This window comes from Rhinopithecus roxellana, chromosome 1 (assembly GCF_007565055.1).
Source record: "Rhinopithecus roxellana isolate Shanxi Qingling chromosome 1, ASM756505v1, whole genome shotgun sequence".
Classification (NCBI taxonomy): Eukaryota; Metazoa; Chordata; class Mammalia; order Primates; family Cercopithecidae; genus Rhinopithecus; species Rhinopithecus roxellana.
The window spans coordinates 102,705,236-102,728,644 of record NC_044549.1 but is presented as its reverse complement, the minus strand read 5'-3'; the positions used below and the strand labels follow the sequence as shown (position 1 = coordinate 102,728,644).

The 23,409-nt window shown below is 34.6% G+C and overlaps 1 protein-coding gene across 2 annotated transcripts in view; it reads right to left on the bottom strand.

Annotated features, from left to right (window-relative positions):
* Positions 1-423: 423 nt before the first annotated feature.
* The window catches only part of DHX36 (DEAH-box helicase 36), a 58,045-nt gene continuing 35,059 nt past the window's right edge, over positions 424-23,409 (bottom strand). The window contains exons 13-25 of one of the 2 annotated variants that reach the window (XM_010370617.2): positions 20,208-20,263; positions 18,699-18,763; positions 17,522-17,665; positions 14,981-15,098; positions 14,173-14,271; positions 9,862-10,035; positions 9,631-9,717; positions 8,284-8,367; positions 5,842-5,941; positions 5,656-5,746; positions 2,359-2,479; positions 1,520-1,672; positions 424-1,135 (exon numbers count right to left, since the gene is read on the bottom strand). In XM_010370617.2, coding sequence (XP_010368919.1) covers positions 950-1,135; positions 1,520-1,672; positions 2,359-2,479; positions 5,656-5,746; positions 5,842-5,941; positions 8,284-8,367; positions 9,631-9,717; positions 9,862-10,035; positions 14,173-14,271; positions 14,981-15,098; positions 17,522-17,665; positions 18,699-18,763; positions 20,208-20,263 — 1,478 coding nt within the window. In that variant the 3' untranslated portion in view covers positions 424-949. Of the gene's footprint in view, positions 1,136-1,519; positions 1,673-2,358; positions 2,480-5,655; positions 5,747-5,841; positions 5,942-8,283; positions 8,368-9,630; positions 9,718-9,861; positions 10,036-14,172; positions 14,272-14,980; positions 15,099-17,521; positions 17,666-18,698; positions 18,764-20,207; positions 20,264-23,409 lie in introns of those variants that run through there. The other variant, XM_030928528.1, reaches the window with a different exon arrangement.

Here is a 23,409-nt window from a genome sequence, read left to right as displayed (position 1 = left end):
TTAAGTCATCACTAGATTATTTATAATACCTAATACAATGTAAATACTATATAAATAGCTGTTAAACTGTATTGTTTAGGGAATGACAAGGAAAAAAAGTCTGCACATGTTCAGTACAGACGCAACCATCCTTTTTTTTCAAATTATCTTCTATCCACAGTTGTTTGAATCCACAGATGTGGAACGCATGGATATGGAGGGCCAACTGTATCTTACAGACAAGGAAAAAGAGAGAGAAGCCAAGACACTGACTAAGTGACAGAGCTGAGACTGGAACTGAGGTAATCAGGCTCCAGACCATGCTCTCAATTGCTGTATTATGCTGCTACAGGGTGATGTAAAAAAGGCACATATGTTTTAAAAATAGTAAAAACAGCAAATGAACCAAGCCATAGGTGGAAACGTAGAAACCAATCCAAGAAGTTGGCTGAGATTTAACATTGTACATTTTATTAAATACTGGACTTTATTACAACAAATTAATTTACTTCTGATAGAAGTTTCATTTTCAAAAATGTGGTTGTGTTCAAATTCTTAACTGACACTGTTTTTTTGGGCAAACATCCAATTTTTACTGGTGGTATCATCAATCATTATAAGAAAGATTAATTTTGTATAACAGAACAAAGGAATTTCTCAAGTGGACAATACTCAATACATATAAAGGGAATATACTCCCAAAGAGTGGGCATGACCACAGCAGAGTATATGATCAGAGAATATATTCCTTTTATGGTGTGTGTGTGTGTGTGTGTGTGTGTGTGTGTATATGTATGAAATAGCTCCATATAACATCACGTCATGCACATTAAGTCTTTACTACCTATTGAAAGTTTCTACCTTACACATGAAAATTGGTCATGTCCCAGGGTTTGGCATCCAGCCAAAATTTAAACAATGATGAAGAATGGCTGTCAAACAGATTTTTCAGACCACCCCTGAAAAGTTGTCAGCTGTAATATCCATCCTGGAATTGTGGCGGAAAGTTCCTGGGAGTTGCCTTTTCCTGTGTTTTGATCAAGTCTATAATAGCTGACAGTACTGCACAGTCTCTGGATTTAGTGTCATTCCAGTCTACAGGATGAGGACTTTCAATCTTCTCTTGCAGAAGAATATCTAGCTCCTTTCTTAATTCCTAAGGTTGGAAAAAGTATACATGTTCAACAAAGGCAGATATATTACCAAATAACATAATAAATGAAACTGATTTACCTGATACAAGGAGTTTCAAAAGCAATGTCTCAAAAGCTAAAATATTTAGTGAGCAATCAACTCAAGTGTGGTTATGAGCGAATAACTAAAGTTAAAATTCACATGCAATCACATTGAGCCATTTAGAATGGCTGGTCTGTTACCATCTCAAAAAACAATTCAGAAAAACCAGGGACCATTTTTTCAAAATTATTTGCTCTGCTGAAATACAGCAAGAAATGTTAATATATGTAACATTTTGAACAAAACCACTTGACCACATGCTGACTTACATGTAGATTAAAGATAATCGCATAAAGTCAGTTACCTTAACAAGATGGGCAATTCTTGCTGGAGACTGAAATACAATCCACTCATCTACAGCAATAGTTTCCTGATCGTTATCCTTCTGGATGGAAATATCACCTCCAAAAAACAAGAGACAGTATGGGGAAACCTCTGTGCAGTCATACAAATATATCTGTAATGAAAATTAAAGTGAATTAATACATTCAGGAGTCTGAAAAGATTACTATGTAAATTCAACAATATTACCAGTATTAATTAATAAGTACCTTCCTTCTAAAATATTAACCTGCTATTGTAATTACAGAGATTAATTTGTAAGAAATACCATTTTAAATGAGTCATCTTCATTATTCAGAGAACACAGGAATATTTTTTAGTTTAAACTAAGCACTACTGTTTGAACAAAATATTTTCTGAGTGACAAAACCAAAACACGAATATAGCTGAAGTTATTTTTATCCAGTTTTTTATAAATCATCTCAAATTACTGTTCTAAAGAGAAAAATATAAACAGAATCTCACTTAAAATGCTGAACAATACTTATAAGATATATTGACATGCTAACAAAATTCTCTATACAATGTAAGCTCCTGTATACCATAAAATATGCCAATATTCCTTGAAAGCAAGCTCTGAAAGAAAATTATGCAATCCAATAACTGTCCTAACTAAATTACAAAGATCCATCATTACAGACCTGAAAATTAAAAGAATAGCTTGTTTGAGGGACAAAGTTATTCATGTCACAGGAATAAGAAACAACAAAAAAGAAAAGTTTGTATATAATCATTAAAACTGTCATAAAAATATAATGAGACAGATAATCGGACCCTTAATTATTTTAAGCGTTCACTTACACTGCTTGTTCTCATCTTCAGGTGATAGATAAGCCAATTGTAGTGAAAGTCTGTTTGCTCCACATTAACAGATTTAGGATGAATAGCAACCAGGCCATCGGTTTTTGTGTAAACTTTCACCCTTTAAAAAAAGTTAAAATGCAGTTTGTTAAAAAGAAGTCTTCTAGAGGATTTTTTTTGTTTGTTTTAACACTACTTGAAAACCTGATAGAAGAGCTTGGTAAAAACCAAATAAATCCCGGAATCTAAAAAAACTCCAGAGAATGGCCGGGCGCGGTGGCTCACGCCTGTAATCCCAGCACTTTGGGAGGCCGAGGCAGGCGGATCACGAGGTCAAGGTGATCAAGACCATCCTGGCTCACATGGTGAAACCCCGTCTCTACTAAAAATACAAAAAATTAGCCAGGCGTGGTGACGGGCACCTGTAGTTCCAGCTTCTCCAGAGACTGAAGCAGGAGAATGACCTGAACCCAGAGGCGGAGCTTGCAGTGAGCTCAGATCGACAGAGCGAGACTCTGCCTCAAGAAAAAAAAACACTCCAGAAAATAATTCAGTTTATTTTTGCAAAAAATGTATTTATATTTGAGGACAGAGCACAATTTCCTTAAAAATATATGAAAAAATGCTATCAGTATGAATAATTTAAATCATGTAACTAATCTTCTTCTTGCAGGTATAATTACTCAATATTTTAGAAAAATGACAGAATATTCTTTTCCATAATGTCAATGCACACTATTCCACTGAAGATTAAAGAACAAAATAAATATCTAAAATAATTAAGTGATTCGTATCAAGAGAAGAGTCTATACATTTTACTATGACAATCATATTGATAAACAGCCCTTGACTTACAAAATAACTGTAAAATTATTAACTTAAAAATTTTACAGAGTATGACCCAGATGAATAAAAAATGAAAAGTTAAGAATTCTGTTTAAATTCATGTTGACAGTTCTAATTCAATCTTTTTTTGATAGTCATATACATAGTCATATACATTTGATAGTCATATACTTTTTTATAGTCATATACATTTTATCTAAATTTGTAAATGTCTTTAATGTTATTCAACAGGGAGATGTTTAATAATTTTTAAATAGTTAATATTAATTACCTGTATTAAATTAACAGCATAAAAGCTAATAATCCACTAATCTTTCCTATTTGTTTTTACGAGTGTCTCTTCTGAAGTTCTTTTTTTTGGGGACGGAGTCTTGGTCTGTCACCCAGACTGGAGTGCGGGGGCCCAATCTCAGCTCACTGCAGCCTCCGCCTCCCAGGTTCTGGTGATTCTCCTGCCTCAGTCTCCCCAGTAGCTGGGATTACAGGCATGTACCACCACCACGCCCAGCTAGTTTTTGCATTCTTAGTAGAGATGGGGTTTCACCACATTGGCCAGGCTGGTCTCAAATTCCTGACCTCAGGTGGTCCACCCACCTCGGCCTCCCAAAGTGCTAGGATTACAGGTATGAGCCACCGCACCCAGCCACTTCTGAAGTTCTAAGAATTCATAATACTTGTAGTCAAAATCATGAATCATAGTTACAAATTCATAGCTCAAATACTGAGAATAACCAAAAATTATTTTTTCTCACTTCAAGTCAATTTACCAATGCCACCCTGCAACCCTGCATAACTAGAGCAGAAGTTGGAAAATTTCTTTTTTTTTTTTTTTTTGAGACAGGGTCTTGTTCTGTCACCCAAGCTGGACTGCAGTAGCATGATCTCCTTTCACTGTGCAATGGTATAATCTTGACTCACTGCAACCTCCATCTCCTGGGCTCAAGCAATCTGCCTGCCTCAGCCAACCAAAGTGCTAGGATTACAGGTGTGAGCCACTGTGCCTGGTCCAGCAAATTTCTATACAGGACCAGATAGTAAATATTTTAGGGTCTATATTTGGGGGTCTATAATTTCTGTCACAACCACTTCACTCTGCTGGTGTAGAAGGAAAGCGGAATAGACAACATGAAAACAAATGGGCATGGCTGTGTTCCAACAAAAAATGTACAAAACCGAATTTTTGGCCTATAGGTCAAAATTTGCTGACCTCTAGTCTGGACAAAAACAATGCACCAGCCCAAGGGAAACTATGTTTGTTCATAAAGTCCTCCCAGGATGGCAGAGAGGAAAGTAAAATGAATTTCAAAGTAACTCTCTGTTAAGCTACCTGTAAAGTTAGTTACACATTTAAAAAAAAAAAAAAAATTGTCCAAGTATTAATTTTGAAAAAGTACTTAGATCACTTAAAATGTAAATAATCCAACCATAATGATTAAAATTCATCAGTTACCCATTCCTTCATACCTTGGAATAGGGTTTCTTGATGTTACGACAACCAGAAGTATCTCTAGACACTGTCCAATGTCCCCTTTGGGGGCAAAATCACCCTGGTTGAGAACCATTGCCCAAGAACAATGTCTGCACTTTGGCCTATCTGTAAAGTCTATATTTTTTCATGTTTGTAATTCTAGAATATCCAACTTTCATTTAACATCAGTTTAAATATTTTACATGTTACTACACAATGACTGTTTTAAAGCTCACCTATGGAGATGCATTAAATAGTATTATAAAACCACAATTTTCCATTTGCTACTAGAAATCTGTATTATTTACAATACAGCTGTTAGAAAACATTTGAAATTACTTCCTTAAGACATGTCTATCAAGTTAAAAACTCACTCATCCATGCGCTGGGTCAGTGACTATTTTAATGACTCAATACATAATTCTAACCCAGAGTGCCTTCCAAAATAGTAGCAATCACACCAATGGCCATCTGTGACTCTTAGTTTCTCTGTATCCTTTAGCTAGAATTAGCTCATTCTAGCTCATGCTTCATTGCTGTCTCCAATTACTACTGAGACTATCTGTACATACATTATTATACTTTATTTCTCAAAATAGTGATATAATAATTTTATTCAAAGAGCTAAGTTATCCATTTTATAAGACAAGAGGAAAAAAGTTTTCTGAAATAAAATCTACTCTAAGCAATTTCTATCCAGACACTGGTATTTACTGGCAGGCTGGCTTTTCTAATATTTACACTGGCATGATGTGGTAGCATTCTTTGTGAATAATGGGTTATCAGAGAGGTGATTCCAGGATATGTTGTGAGGGAAAGTGATACCAACGCTAAACAGTTCACATTCTCTGAAATGATTAAAAGAACAAGAACATAACCCACATATGAATAAGAACAAATTTATAATATAAGCCTTGTTACATTAGATTTCAAAAGTTTAAGAAGAGAATTACAAGTAATTCATAATAATCTTCAATGCTTACATTTTTCTTTTTTTACCCAAATTTAGTCGAATTTTAGCAACTTTGGGATATAAACCAGCACAGATGACAGCTTTAATTATCTTCTCATTATCTATGGGGGGGGGGGTGAGAAGGTAGAGGGAAAACAAGTAAAATACTGATACAATAGACAAAAGATACTTATTTACACTGTGTTTTCTGCTGTACCTGAATTTATATTAGATTCTGGATCTTTAGGATTTCTACTGCTTACAAATCCAGCTCCAAGAAGATGCTCAGCAAACTGTCCTTTCATGTTATGCAGCATCTAGGGAGCAATGGTAACAAATAGAACTAGAATACCTTTCACACATTGAGACTACAAAATATACACTAATAGATAAATTGAGTTGTAAGCTCTCTCTGCTTTATGAAAACTTTTGCAAACATGTTTTAAAGCAAAGCTTGGCAAACTACAAAAGCTGTTTTTGTCAATAAAATTTTATTGGAACACAGCCATACCCATTCATCTACATTTGGTTGCTTTTGCACTACAATGGCAGAGGTCACTGCTTGTAACTGAGCTTATGGCCTGTAAGCCTAAAATATTACCTGACTTTTCATAGAAAAAGTTTGCATGTTGTAAGGAATAGCCACCAATGTTTAAGGATTACTCCATTTTGTTAAAGACTAATAAAATTTTTAAAATTACTTTCCATCCCCATTTTAAAAAAAATATAGAAAAGCATAAAGAAAATAATCAACATCCATATTTCTATTACTGAGAATTAAATATGGTTCACAATGGCACGTAAACTTAAGGTTTCTTTTTTTTGGAAAAAAAGATACATGGCTTATTATAAAGCATTCAAGTAATTATAAAGCATTCAAGTAATATAGAAAAGTACTTCCCATGCCTCAATACTCAGTTTTCTAAATAAACAAGATTGCAGACACCTATTAAGCATATATACTGATAGAAGAAATGTATCCTAATGACAGAATCATAGTATAGAAATTCTTTATACAACAATTAACTTTAGTTCAATTTAAAGAAAAGTTAAATAGAAATGAAAGTGAATGACCAGATGAATCTTAAATTTTCATAAGCACAGAAATATTTCCTAAGGAATTCCTTTTAGAGATTATGAAATATAAAGTTGGTTGTATTTAAGTATATATCCCTTTTATGAAAGGTGTGACTTCCCCACCTAATTTCCTTACACCTGACTTTCTTAGACACCTCCTGGTTTTTACTGCCATTATTTTATACTATTCAGGATAATAATCTTTACATTCTATTTTGCATGTATAATTCCTAACACCATTTTATTATTAGCTCTACATTTAAATACTTCTAATGTATACTTCCAGCTGATTAAGCATGCACTCTCCAATCCTGAAATCTCCACTGTGATTCCCCTTTTAACTGACAGCACTTCACTGTCAATGGGCTTTTCAAGAAGAGATCAGGGTTATAGTATTTCTTGAGTATTTTCTTGAATACCTGTTGTTTTTCTTTACACCTGAATTCATATCCTGACTGAAGATGACATTCTCAAACACTTGGATTCAGTTATGTTTTCATACTTCTGTTCATTTTTTCCATTTCAAAAAAAAAAGTTCTTATATACGGCTCAAAATAAATATTCAATTACACAGGATTTCTATGCAGATGCTAATATCTACTGTTCTTATGATGGATCAGTCCTGTCTTCCTGTCTTTAAGATTTCACTTATTGCTTTAATTTTTGTCTTTTTCAGGTACCTCCATAAACTGTGATTAGTTCAAGCTTTTTTCCTATGGCAATAACTTGTTTTTAAGGGGTATCCATTCTATTCCTTGTGATTTCTTTCGTTCTTCAATTTATTTTCTCAGCTCAGGAGTCTTTTCATTCACTCTATTGTTTATTTTCTAACCTTTGTTTTGCTGGATTCATATTCTTATTAGTTATTCCATACTATGAAACAGTTGTAAGTTGTTTTCTACTGAAACACGGCATTCCATTTTTTTTTTTTTCTTTTCTTTTCCTTTCTTTCCGAATTGTGGTGATCCCTTTTTTCCATTTTGCTAATGACTGGGCACTTCTGATTCGGCATGTTAGATTTTTTTGTTTATTACTTTGTACATCTGTTAAACGTCCAGTATCAGGCCTCACTTCACATAGCTGGGGTGTATGTGTCCTGGGAGAAGATGAGGATATTTCTATTCCCACTGGCTTCGAATCCCCAGTTCAGTGTAGTCTGAAATATAATGGTATATACCCTCTTTACTGTTTTCTTCTGTTTTACAAATGCTTGCCTGCAGTGTTTCACTGTATGAAACCAGAAAACATACAGATATCTATCCTATTTGATACTTTTCAACAGATTTTAGAAGTGTTAGCAAAAATTCTCAGTCTGAATCATCAAAACGGCAACTAGAATGTAGGGACAGGAACAGAAATTGAACCTTACTGTGCTATGCTCTTACCCTCTGGAACTGTGTTTCTTTTCCTTGTTTTGTTGCAGGTGATTTAAGAAAGATCCCCCATTATTTTGGGTATATATACAAATATACTCAATTTCCATATATTTGACTTTTTTGCTATAGATCTAATTGTACAAAATGGATACACATACTCTGTAATCTAGCATATATGATAATTATTGCAAAACATTCACCATTACCTGCAGTGTGTTTGAAGACAGAAAATACTCCCAGCAATAGTCCTTTTCGTATCTGAAACCACGTCGCCTAGCCTCTTCCCAACCCTATGGGGCAAAGAAATGAAGAAATATATATTCCTCCTGCAAACGAAGATTACTACTGGTTTCCCTCTTTATTTTAGTAAAAGTTTAATATTCTACTAATATTTAATTTTCTTTGTAAAAAATTCGAAAAATTTTATAATTGACAAACTAAAAACACATACGCTCCCCATGATCCTAGTCCTTAGGAGATAACCACCACTGAAGTTCCAGACCTTTATACAATTAAGTATACAGTAATATATTATGTATTTTACACAAAATGACATCCAAACTGTACGTAATACACTCATCAAACAGAGCACACTATTAAACTGACTTAAATGCTATTACATATTTTCAAATTTACAACTTTTCTTTATGGTTTGCTTCTTTTTAGAGGAGGGAAATTGGGTAAAAAGGAAAGACAAGCTGAATAAGCTCAAAGACAAAAAAACATGAATTTCCCCCATAATATGCCATACGAAACAGAATGTAGAGCTACAGAAAAAAGATACTGCCTCTAAAAACCAAATTACATTTAAATTTTACCAAGATAGGTGATAAGTGTTTACCCTCAGATACACCTGGCTTTTGGGAGCAGAAAATGTCTCTTTAATCTGAATTATGCACATGATTATGATCCTCTATTACATGTTAAATTTGAATACATGGTAGTTTATTAATGACTAGAAAGAGACTGTCATGAGTGTTAATAAGCCAAAGATACAAAGAAATTATTAAATACAAAATTTTAAAATAAACAATTCACTTGTTCATTCTTACCAAAAACTACTATGAATTATAACTTTTTTCAAATGTTCAGCTAAATTTCAACATTCTCAGCAATTCACTCCTGATATTTATGATTATATAATATATATTTTGTTTTTTTGTTTTGAGATGGAGTGTCACTCTGTCGCCCAGGCTGAAGTACAGTGGCACGATTTCGGCCCACTGCAACCTCTGCATCCCCGGGTTCAAGCAATTCTCCTGCCTCAGCCTCCTGAGTAGCTGGGATTACAGTTGCCCGCCACCACACCCAGCTAATTTTTGTATTTGTAGTAGAGACAGGGTTTTGCCATGTTGGCCAGCCTGGTTTCAAACTCCTGATCTCAGGTGATCCACCTGCCTCAGCCTTCCAAAGTGCTATAAATACAGGCATGAGCTACCGCGCCCGGCCTTATGATAACACAGATTTCAAAAGGTTAAATATGATCCTTATTCTATTATCAGCATTCCATTTGGATAAACTGTCATAATCCAGAACAAGATTTTTTTTTTTACCTCAAACGCATTCACAACTGTTAAGTGATCACTTCTAGTATCCTTTGCCAATTCCTTTCTTCTTGCATCTGCAATCTTTTCTTTTCCCTTAAAAAGAGCAGATATAGGCAATTTAAATTGCTCTGATGCTATAACAGAGAAAGGCATTCTAATAAAATGCTAATGAAAAATATATCTAAGCAACTCCTGTTCATATGTAAAATAAATTGGTTTTGTTTCCATTTTTCTTACCAATGGAATGACAAATGGATCTTTGAAACTGAGACTAGCAGCAATAGTGAGTACTGGGTCTAAGCAGCAGAACAGAGCTCCAAAAAGAATCATTTTTCCAATATGTGGCTCAACGGGTAATCGTGCCAAGTGGACTCCAAGAGGTGTCAATTCTTCTTGTTTATCTAAAGCGTTCTGTAAAGGAAGAGTGTGTGTTTAAAATCGATCCTGTAAAGCGTTACATTTAAAATGATTTTAGGTTGCTTTAAAAAGAATAACAAGCCACTACTCTCTCTTCTAAGTCCAAATGCCCGAAAACTGTTCAGCTTTAGTTTTCCCTACCAAAACATAAGTTGTGAGGTCAGCAAAGGTTACAAACTTATTTAAACGAAACCAAAATTAACGCACATCTTGGCTTTTCTGTGTTAAGAAGAAATACCAGAAATGACAAACTTTCTGTTAAATAAAGAAAATCACCTAATAAAGTATAAAAATTGTAGAAACAAATAACAAAAACAAAAGATACACTATTATACATTTGGAATGCATAATGCATACTCTCTAGGTTCTAGTAGTTCAGGTGACATGAGACAGAAAAGCTAAAGAAAAAGGAACTATCTAAAACCCTAGAAAATGGGAGTGACTTCTGCTCTGATTCCCTAGGTCATCTGGTCCAACCACCCCACTGTGGACAGCTAGAAAAGTAGCGTGAAGATACCAAGGAGTAAACAAAGAATTACAAGTCAAGAGGTTAGGGAATGACAGACATCTAAGGGAGACGAGTGTAGAGGTTGGGGCCTCTTTTCCTGGCACAAAAGGAACATAAATCCTTGCTGGAAAAAAGCTACCCTCGTCCCGAGCTTCAAATCTTTATCTATGAAGAATTTTAGCCAGGCGCGGTGGCTCAAACCTGTAATCCCAGCACTTTGGGAGGCCGAGACGGGCAGATCACGAGGTCAGGAGATCGAGACCATCCTGGCTAACACGGTGAAACCCCGTCTCTATTAAAAAAAATACAAAAAACTAGCTGGGCGACGTGGCGGGCGCCTGTAGTCCCAGCTACTAGGGAGGCTGAGGCAGGAGAATGGCGTGAACCCAGGAGGCGGAGCCTGCAGTGAGCTGAGATCCGGCCACTGCACTCCAGCCCAGGCGACAGAGCGAGACTCCGTCTCAAAAAAAAAAAAAGAATTTTGTAAACAGAATTTCCAGTGCACAATTAAAATAACTAGGCATACAGATGTAAATAAGAAATAATAATAAAAAAATCCATAAGCATCCCATAAGACACAGATTTTTACTCAACAGTTTTGGAGAAAATACCCTTAATTTTTTTTTTTAAGACCTCTTTCAAATGAAAGAAAAAAAAAAATGAAAAACCCTCAACCTGTTTTCTGAACCTAGAACAGCTTGATATCTAAATTTTACAAGGACATCTGAAGAAAAGTGAATAAACTTACATACAAAAATCACAAAACAAAATAATGGCAAATTGAATGCTGGCAAGTTAGGTTTACTCTAAGAATAAAAATTTGTTTAATATTTGAAGTATCAGTGTATCTGAATACATGAACCAACTAAAGAAGTCATACCATAATCTCATCAGAAGCAGAAGATACTTGATAAAACTGATTATCCATACAGGATAAAAATTTCTTAGTAAACTTAACGTAGTAAGAGCTTCCACACACCAAAACAAAACAAAACAAAACAAAACAAAAATCAACAGACATTATACTCTCAATGACTTGCTGATGGCTCTTCCTTTACACTACCACATCACTTCTGCTCAACACTGTATTAAGGGTCCCAGAAACTTGAACAAGATTAAATAAAATTGTAATTATTTAGAGATGCGATTATATATGCAGAAAAAATCTACATAAAGTGATTAGAATAAGGGGACTTTACAGCATTAATGAATACAAAGTCAATCATTCAAGCAACTTTATTTCTGTAAACTATCATACTCAAAAGATGATGAAATACCACTTATCTTCTAGGTTAGTGGTATTTTGGATTCTGCTTTTAAATATTTGAAATCTAAATTTTTAAAAATCTAAATAAAGACATATAAAACCCTAAAGAAAACTCTAAAACACTGAGACTGAATACCCAAATAAACAGAGCTCTGTTATGCTGCTCTCAAGATTCTCAAATGTATCTGGAAAAACAAAGCACCAAGAAGGGCCAAGACACTCACCTGTTTTAAAACAATTCACTATTATTATTATTATTTTTTTTTAGAGATAGGGTCTTTTTCTGTCATCTGGGTTGGAGTGCAGTGGCACAAGCACAGCTCACTGCGACCCTCAAACTCCTGGGCTCAAGCAATCCCTCCCACCTCAGTCTCTAGAGTCAAGACATTCTTGAAGAAGAATGAAAGGGAGTGATTTGTTCTACTAGAAAGAAAGACTTATCATAAAGCTAGAGTAATTAAGGCAATGTGATACCAACTCAGGAGAGAAATACAGGTCAACAGATGAGAAATAAGCCTAAAAACAGACAAACAAATCCACAGACCTTGACCTATCAAAGACCGCAGACCAAGGACAAAAAGAGATGGACTTTTCTATAAATGGTGCTCAGTCAATGCTCTACATATGTAAAAACTTTTATTTCTACCTCAGTCCCAACACACATCAACTGCAGATGCGTTATAAACAAAAACAATAAAATTTTTTAAAATGTATCTTTATGACCTCAGGAAAAGACTTATTAAAGGCTAAAAGGCAATAACCTTTGAGAATGATATATCTGATGGCATTAAAATTAGGAATTTAGGCTGGGAGTGGCGGCTCATGCCTGTAATCCCAGCACTTTGGGAGGCCAAGGTGTGCGGATCATACAGGAGCTCCAGACCAGCCTGGCCAACATGGTGAAACCCCATCTCTACTAAAAATACAAAAATTAGCCAGACGTGGTGGCAGGTGCCTGTAATACCAGCAGGAGGCTGAGGCAGGAGAATTGCTTGAACCTTGGAGGCAGAGGTTGCAGGTTGCAGTGAGCTAAGATCACGCCACTGCACTCCAGCCTGCGTGACAGAGTGAGACTCTCTCTCAAAAAAAAAAAAAAAAAAAAAAAAAAAAAAAAAAAAAAAAAAAAATTTGTTTATCAAGGTATTAAAAACAGGTAAGTTGAAAACAGATATGCAATGATGCAATATACAACCAATAAAAGGTGCAGATGAAGAGTACACAAGAACTGTTATGATGATCTACAATCTAATAGAAAAACAGACACTAGCAATTTATTAAAGAGACTACACAAACGGATAATAAACATAAAAGCTGCTGAAAAATTCAACGATAGTCATAGAAATGCAAATTAAAACCACTACATACCTACCAGCATGGTTAGAACAAAAGGCCGATTAATACCAAGGAAGCTACAAAGCAATGGGAACCCTCATCCACCACAGGTAGGAGTTTAAGTGGTTTGCAGCTATGGAAAACTGTTGGGCGTTATCTGCCCAACTTGATCATATATGTACTTTATAACCCAGGACGTGGAGGTTGCAGTGATCTGAGATCACACCAGTGTACTCCAGCTTGGGTGACAAAGTGAGACTCTGTCTCAGAAAAAAAAAAAAAAAAAGAGGAAAAAGACAAAAAAAAAAAAAAAAAACAAGAAAACCATAGCTAAAAGCAACAATACATTTGGATCTCATAATATTAAGTGAAATAATCCAGAGCTCTCCTCCCTCAAAGAACAAAAAAAACCACACACATTCCATATGGGTAAAGTTCACGAAATAGGCAAAACTGAACTCTTTACGAAGATGCATATCTGTATGGTAAAACCATCAAAAAATTAAAAAAAAAAAAAAAAAAAAAAAAAGCAAGCCATTATAGTTAAAGTCATGATAGGCATTATCTATCATGATTGGGACAAAGGGACAGTGGAGTGATTGGGAGAGGGAAGGAAGGGGGCTTTCAGCATACTGAGAATGTTCTTCTTGACTTAAGTAATTACTACATAGTCCTTCCTTTGTGATAAATCATTTAGCTGCACATTTGTTTTACTCGCCAGTAATTACAGACCAGTAACTTTAAAATTTCAAATTTTATGTAATCTTAAATCAGGTTTACAATGAAAAAAAAAGTGCAGAAAGGTCCTAGTCTTTTAAGAATTATTAAAAAGATATCACTTTATAACTTTCTAATGCCCATCTCATAACCTGATAGTTCTAAATTGATAGTCAAATAGCAAATCAAATTTGGCATTGGACATCACTGGTCTTCCTTGCAGTAATGAGAGTAAACATTATAATTAATCGGCTTACATGCTCTAGTATTGTAAGTTAGAATTAAAAAACCAAGAAAATAAATTTACCAGCTCCATCAGGTGTCTTATGGAGAGTAACACTGCCTCATTTGATGGTGGATCCATTAACCTACTCAGAAAATAAGCAATTCCACCTAGCCTTAAAATCTGGGGGGGGGGGGGGGGAGACAAATATAATTAAACACATATAATATTAATATACTAGCATTACAACTTAGCCCTACCGGGACTGATGACTCAAAGCATCAAATTTACACATGATTTTCAAGTTATTTTACCAAAATGAATTAAAATTATATTTGTATTTCTATAAAAACATGTTTAAAGGCCCATATATATATTACTACTTTCTACCATCAACTCTATTAACAGGAAAAGTAGCTGGCTAAAATCTTAATGAACAAGTTGATTACCTACTATCTTCAAAATAAGGCTAACTATATCAAAAGACATAAGATACTGAAAAAATAAGTAGTTTATAATGAAGGATAACATGTTAACATGTAATAATAGTAGCTAATGTTTACTGAGCACTTAAACTATGTGCCAGGCACTGTTCTAAGAATTTTAGGAGGTTAATTTAAACAACCTGCCCAATATAACAGAACTAGCTTTTCTGGGGTGGAAGCAGGATTCAAATACAGGGAGTCTGCCTCCTCTAGAGCAGTATGTAATTTAAAATTGCTTAATATACATTTGAAGGAAGTTTAAATACACAATTCACTAACACACACACACAAAATAAATTGTGAGTTAATAATTCTTTCTTGGAGATTAATACAGTACTTTGTTTTATAAAAGATGTCGAAAATGAGATCACTTCCATTTAGTTTCTTCATTCTCCCACCTAATTTACCTTTATTTGTAAACAAAGTTCTTCCAAAGGAGTTCTCAAAATTTCTGGCAGTTGATAGTCATCTAGAAGACTTGCTCTAAGACCATTATACAGATGATAGCAATGACCAGGTTGAACTCTTAAAAAAAAAAAACACACACACACACAAAACAAAACAAAGAGGGACAGTCATCAATGACTTTTTAGAACTCCAGAGAAAACAGTAGGCAGGGAAGTAGCCAATATCTATTTCTTATAAGCCACATAATAGCTAATGTACATAATTATTTTTCCCTTTTTATGAATCATGTATTTCTTCTGTTTAGAAAAACCCTACACCATCTACCCTCTTGTCACAGTTTTAAGAAAGATACACAATAATTCCTCCCCACGCCAATAATTTGCTTCCCTGTTTCTGACAGATTCCAGATTACTGTGCTCAGTAACAGCAGTCTACTTAGGTGAAGGCTAAGAATAGTAACCTCAAGTATGCGTTGTGATCAATTATATTATGTAATGAATCCTGGCATTATGCTAACCTGTCTATATTACTGAAAAATATTTTAAGTACAGTATATTCTATTTAGCGAGTTCTCAGAGGGATATTAAAAGTTTTTGTTTTATGTTTGTAACTAGAGCCTTAAATGATATCATTTTTTGGACAATGATAAGACTAGATGTAGACTGGGCACGATGGCTCATACCTGTAATCCCAGCACTCTGGGAGGCCGAGGCGGGTGTATCACATAAGGTCAGGAGTTCAAGATCAGCCTGGCCAACATGGTGAAACCCCATTTCTACTAAAAAAAATACAAAAAATTAGCTGGGTGTGGTGGTATGCTCCTGTAGTCTCAGCTAGTTGGGAGGCTGAGGCAGGAGGATCACTTGAACCCAGGAGGCGGAGGTTGCAGTGAGCCGAGATCATGCCACTGTACTCCAGTCTGGCAACAGAACAAGACTCTGTCTCAAAAAAAAAAAAAAAAAAAAAAAAAAAAAAAAAAAAAAAAAAAAAGACTAGATGGGAAGTGGTGACCATATTCAAGTATTCTCAAGCAGAATAAATATTTCTATAGGCTCTTGCTGCTATAGGAACAAAAATGAATTCTAAAAATCTTAGCTATTTCTGCCATGAGTCTACATAGATCCATTGTCTATTATATAATATACCTGAATCTCTCTCCAGTAGAAACTAAAATAAGAGTACCTCCATTGAGAGCCACATAGTATAGCTTTTTCTGATCTCCAAAATAAGGCTTTGCTAAAGGAATTTTAATCCATGGAGTCTACAAACGACTATTTTCCTTTTAAATTAAAACACCAATTTCAGGATTAGTTAAAATGCAATACTCTATTAAGTTTAGTTCTATTATTGTTTCATGGAACAAATCTAAGGCTTAGTATGTTTACTATTCATATATAAAGGTGTGCCAAAACCTGGTCACTATGGTGAATACTTTTTGAATCAATATTTAGTGGTGATGGGTCTACATGGGAAAACCTCAGTCTTTCTGGGTCCCTTATCAAGTTATTCCCTGATAATTGATTAGGAGGGTATACTTTGACTAAACCATGATTTTGGTTCAACAGCATCAACTCTCTAATAAACTGTCTCGAAATCAAGTTATACTGGGATAATGTGCAAAGATTACGCAAGTAAGTCAGAGCTTTATAGATATTGTACAAACTTAAAACGAGGGGTTGACAGATGGTCTGTAAAGTTTTCTTTCAACTCTCCTTTTCTTAAGTCTGTATCAAAAGATTAATGGAAATCTCTTATTCTATCTATAAAAGGTAAAAGAAAAACCCTCTTCTGAAAGTCCAGATATGATTCTATCACTCATGTAAGTGTAGAAATACTGTGATATATGCATTAAAGTCCAATTCTTTGTAAAAGTTCAAGACAAATCATTTTTCCTACCATTAAGACAGAGATATTTTTACTTCTTAAGTTATTGTACCATTATGAGGAAAAGTACTTTCCTTGTGCTTTCATTGAAAACTACTGGTGAAAAATCAGTACTGCTATAAAATCCAGTGATTAGGAGCCTAGACTGTGAAGTCAGAATGCCTGGATTCAAATCCTGGGTCTGTAATTTAGAAAGTTATGGCACTTTGGACAAGTCATTTAATTTCCTTGTACCTTAATTTCCTTATCCATAAAATGGATATAATAAATGGATACATAGTACTGTAGTGAGGATTAAGAAAGTTAATATGAATCAAGTGTTTAGGAGATGATCTGACACTCAAAAAGTATTAGTTGCTATTATTATTACACAATATATGCTTTAAAAAAAAGAAATGAAAACCAACTATTGTAAATAACATAACTTATTAATCAAACTCAGAAGTTGAAGGCAAAGGATTCATAAAATAGAAAACCTGGCAGATACTTTTCCAAACTATGATTAAAATAACTTTCTATTTAAAAATGTTTTGCAGTAAGCTCAAAATAAGAAGAAAGGTAACTCTTCTAATAAATATATTTAAATGCCAGCATCACACTTTGTTACACAAAATTTTTGTGTGTTCTAAAAGCTTTGGACAGAGTTCCCATCTTACCTTCCAGCTCGACCTTTTCTCTGTTTGGCATTAGCTTTACTAACCCACTCAGCGGACATTGTACTGATATTGTTCTGAGTATCAAAATGTGTCTCTTTTATTTTTCCTCCATCTATCACATAAACGACATCGTCTATGGTAATGCTGTTTGGAAAACAGATAAATAAAATGTTAAACACATACACACACACACATCAAAAGCACTATTAACCTATAAAAGACCTATAGATAGGCATTTCAGAGCATTTTTTTTTTATTGCATCAAATTATTTTAGCCACTCAGGATGTTCACTACTCTTCACACCCACATTTACCAATATTATAGGGATCGAGTACCTAACAGTAGGCAGTGTCAGGCACTGTAAGTGACAGCACAGTATTAGTTCTTCAGACCATATACTAAATTCTTACTTGTCTACAGCCAAATATCACAAGTTGCCTCATACCTAGTTCCATGGGAGCCCCAACAGCATGGTTTAATATCAGCTTCCATAAAAGAAATCTGTTTCAGTGACTAAACTATGTCTTAGTACCTCCAAGAGAATACAAGAAAATTTAAAGGCTGGATATAACTAATTACCAAATACTACTCCCAACCAGAAACAGGCGAAAGGACAAAATTTACCTCAGCTCCCGTGCTTCTTTAGGAAAACAAAACAAACAAAACCCAATATCTAAAATGCTATTTCTGAGCTAAAGCATTATTATAGGTTAAAAAACCCCCACAAAATTGGCCATGCATGGTGGCTCAGGCCTGTTATCCCAGCACTTTGGGAGGCTGAGGCAATAGGATCGTTTTGAGCTCAGGAGTTAGAGATCAGCCTGGGCAACACAGTGAGACTCCATCTCTACAAAAAATGTTAAAAATTAGACAGGTGTGGTGGCACATGCCTGTAGTACAAGCTACTTGGGAGGCTGAGGTGGAAGGATCACTCGAGCTGAAGAGGTCAAGGCTGCATTGAGTCATAATCGTACCACTGCACTCCAGCATGGGTGACAGAATGAGACCTTGTCTCAAAAAAGCCCACAAAAAATAAAACTATGCTCACTGCCATAAAAAAGGTTTTATTTTTAATAAATTACAAGGCATGTAGTAGAGAAAACAGATTAAGGCATGTAAATATGGTGTTTAAAACTTCTGTAATCATCAGTATTTGATATTTAAAACAACTTTTACCTAGTCTCCGCAATGTTGGTAGCAATTACTATTTTCCGAACACCAGGAGGGGTTCTTTTAAACACCTGTAAAAATAAACACATCAGAATCACAAAAGAACACTAATTTCTATTACATTATTTTTGTAATTAGAGGAATTTCTTCAGATACTGTTCATTTTTAGCATTCTATGTTCAGTCACTGACATATACATCTAATATTTATTGACGTATTTATAAAGTATAGATCATTTTCAATATTACAAAATTATCTTTTGGTAAACCAAACTAAATCCCCCACAGATGTCACAATCTTATCACAAACAAGATTTCCAATGAGGTATCATTATTTAAATATACAGCAGTTTTTTAACAAAAGCTGGAGGTTATAAAGTAGAGGGAGGGATATTTATATTAAGGACAAGAATAATGAAGTCAAATCTCCATGGGTAAGAACAATAAACAATCAGGCAGATGCCCAACCCAGCAGAATAAATGTCAACTGTGCAGCTGTACCAACCACTGTCTACTAGCTTGAGATCAGATTGGAGTGAAAAAAAAATCCTCTTCAAATGGGGAATTCTACAAATACTGCCCACAACCCCGACAAAGTCACTCAAGTAGAAAGAAGATGGGTAATCAAGTACCACTGGCGATAATGCAAACAAACAAAACAAAGCATAAACTTATCCCTTCATTTATAAAACTGGTAATCAATAGAGAAAATGCTTCCCAGGCTATTCACATACTCTCCAGCAAAGGAATACATAATTTACTAGGTTATGGTGTAGAAGATGAATACTTCCACGCTAGAAACTCTTTCAGTCTTTGGAATCAAGAGTTTTCTTTCTTGCCCCTTCTCTTCTCTCAGGTATGTACTCTGTAATTCGTGACTAAGGTACCAGCAACAAAAATATTAAAAGGGTCTCAGAGAAAAATATCTTGATATTTTCTTACAAAAAGAGAAAAGGAGAAACTAGAAACGGGGAGAGGAGCAGGTTTTCTAATCAATTTCATTTTGCAAGAGCCTGCAAATACTATAGATCGTAACATTATCTTGCCTCTGAGAATGCAGTGTTCACTCTAATTAGGAAAGCGCCTGTATCTGACGGAGTCAAAACATTCATAATACTGTAACTATACTAATTTTGTGAAATTAAATCTCAAATCATCATCAAACTGTAGTACGTCACAGATCATTAATTTCTAGGTTTGGTTACTTTTGGTAGCACTCACATACCTTTTTCTCTTATTCAGGAAACCCAATCAAGTTACTGGTAAAACCAATTCTTTAAACTTTTCCCGAATGTAGACACAACTAATCTAATTTGTGGGTTATCCTCTAATATTCAAGTTTTTGAGCAATCATCCCCTGAAGACTCATTTGCAAAGGTTCTCAAATAAATATTTTTTACATGAATTACTATTTGAAAATGTTCCTTAAAAAAAATAAAGGAAAACGTGTAACAAGCAGTCCTTAAAGCTTGCCTCAGTTTGAAATACATTTAACAAATGTATCCATTTAACATACCTGTGTCTGGTTAACTGTAGGCATCAATGAATGTAAAGGTATAATTAAAAATTTATCTGGAAATTAAAAAGAATTAAATTTTAAGATAAAGAGTTGCAGAAAAGCTCCATCAAAAACATGAGACAATGAATTCAGATGCTGAACCACATAATTCTTTTTTTGATAAGACATTGAACATTTAATGAAAACAGCTAAACCATCTGAGTTATTGACAAATTGCCCATGTGTTTAAGAGAACCACACAATTCTTAATTTATATTTCCACATACAAACAGACCAACTTAATTTCTTTATAGTCTTGTTTTCTGAGTGCTCCAAGTTCAAGCTAACACTTTGTTCTGTTATTTCATATTGATAAGTATTTTCTCCAAACTCTTTAAAGAATGCTCAAAAGTTGGGAATAACTTTTTCAAATTACACCAATAAAAGTTGAATGAATAGCCAAAAATTCTGTTTAACATGAATATGTTTGTACACTTTGGGTGATCCTATTTTTTTGTTGTTGAGACAGGGTCTCACTCTGTTGCCCAGGAGAGTGCAGTGGTGTGATCTCTGCTCACTGCAACCTCTGTCTCCTGGGCTCAAGTGACCCTCCCACCTCAGCCTCCAAAGTAGCTGAGACCACAGGCATGCACCACCAAGTTTGGCTAATTTTTGTATTTTTTTGTAGAGATGGAGATTTGCCACGTTGCCCAGGCTGGTCTTGAACTCCTGAGCTCAAGCAATCCACCTGCCTCAGCCTTCCGAAGTACTGGGATTACAGATTACAGGCATGAGCCCTGCACCTGGCAATCCTCACTATTCTAATCATAACAATAATATCTAAATTTTTAAAGCAAATTACTTATTAAATACCCATGTCCTACTTAGAAAATAATGAAATAGTCCTCGTTAAAAATAATACATTCCAAGAGTAACCCACATTTTAAATACATTTTGTTAAAAATATAAGAAATTCCTACTTTTTAAGTTTCCAAATAAAATAGCTCAAGCCCATTCATGATTATTAGCCAACATATATACCTGATATAATACAGTGATGGGTGAAAGGGAGAGTATTAAGAAAACAAGGGTTAATTTCACATTTAAGCATGCTTACAAAAATACAATCTGACTTAAATGCCCAAATGATTCAAGTCAGTTATATTTCCCCAGAAAAGAACTGCTGTTATCTAAAGGAGATATGATGATCCCCATGGACTCTGTGAAAAGATTTTACGAATCTTAAAAAATAAAAAGTAGTAAACAGCTGTCAAGCAACTGATGTTGTTAAAAAAGAATGCTCTGAATTACTTGTCTCCGTGACAGTATGAAATATTTCAACTATAATATTCAAGCCAAAAATACGTGAATTGAATCAAGCCTTCAGATATAACTTCCAAGTTACAGGAAATACAGGTAAGACAGAATCAAATGAAATGATAGCATAAAGAGTCAGAAAAATTCAGAATGTTGGACTTATTAGAGAACAACTGGCCTGGTCTTTTCCATGACCTTATTACCATGAGGAAAAGCAGGGAGTGGAGGGGAGCAATGTTCTACAGCCAGATCAAAAGATGTATTTGGTTTGACATTTTCTGTAGTTTGAACAGACTAGCTGTGAAAGACACTTCAGAAAAATGGGAAAATCTGATTACAGACTGGATTATTAGATGGTATTAAGGATTAGGTATGATAAAGACATGATGGTTATATAGAAAATTGCCTTGAGATTCTTGCTTATACATTTAGAAATAAAATGTGACAGCTGCAATTGACTTTAGGAAAAAACTAGGACTGAAAAAATAATTGTTGGCACTGAAGTCGTGGATATATATACAGTATTCATTAAGATTCTCTAGTTTTGGCCGGGTGCAGTAGCTCACATGTAATCCCAGCACTTTCAGAGGCCAAGGCAGATGGATCACAAGGTCAGGAGTTCAAGACCAGCCTGACTAAGATGGTGAAACCCTGTCTCTACTAAAAATACAAAAATTACCCAGGCGTGGTGGTGGGCGCCTATAATCCCGGCTACTTGGAAGGCTGAGACAGGGAACTGCTTGAACCTGGGAGGCAGAGATTGCAGTGAGCCGAGATCGCATCACTGCACTCCAGTCTGACAGAGACAGACTCCATCTCAAAAAAAAAAAAAAAAAAAAAAAAAAGATTCTCTAGTTTTTTGTATGTTTAAAATGTTTCACTACAAACAGCTTAAAAAGTTAGCCAGGCATAATAAAAGTAAAAACAATTTTGTTGAAGACTACATAATCGGGAAAAAAAAATTTATATTGCTGATACAACTAACAGAGTTAATGAGAACAAAATCTACACTCTTATGAAAAGAAAGAAACAAGAAATTGATAAGCATTTAATAAACTGAATTTCAAAACTTAACTTCTCAGCACAGAGTTAGGCCAATTTTTTCCCCACGACAGTGACTAACTATACAACTGATTATCAAGGTTAAGCTTTTTTCAACATAATTTGAGAAAAACCACTCAAATTCTGGAAAGATTTCCTTTAAAAGGAATTGGGCTGGTAGAAGTATATACATCAGTAACTCTTTCCTTGAGAATAATTAATTGAAACTAGAAAGTTAATGAAGTCAATTATAATAATCTATAATATCACACCCTTTTCCCACTCCCCATCACATACACTAAATGAAAATATTTTGGTATATATCTCATCTTTATTGGTAAATATATGCACACATTATTTAAAATTATAAGTACACTATACAATAATGTTTATAATAAGGGAAGGAAAGGCCAGAGTTAGAAGATTTAGCCAATAAAAAATCTTAGTTGTTTGAAAAAAAAAATTCACCTGTCTAATCATGACAAACTTTTCTACAGAGAAAAGTTGTCACACAAAAAGAAAACAGAAAACAGTGTTTCTTTATAGAGAAGTCAATTAGATCAAAATACCTCACCAGCTAGATAGTAAATAATTTTAATTACAGAGAATGCTTTCAGAGCATGACAACAGGATTTAACAAATAATAAAAACACGCATTTATTATTTTAGTCAATACAATTAGATCAAAATATTTTCTGGTTCCTGTAAATTTTGTCTGGCTGGGCGTGGTGGCTCATGCCTGTAATCCCAGCACTTAGAGGCAGAGGCGAGTGGAATATGAGGTCAGGAGTTCGAGACCATCCTGGCTAACACGGTGAAACTAATTTTTTTATTTTAGTCTCTACTAAAAACACAAAACAAT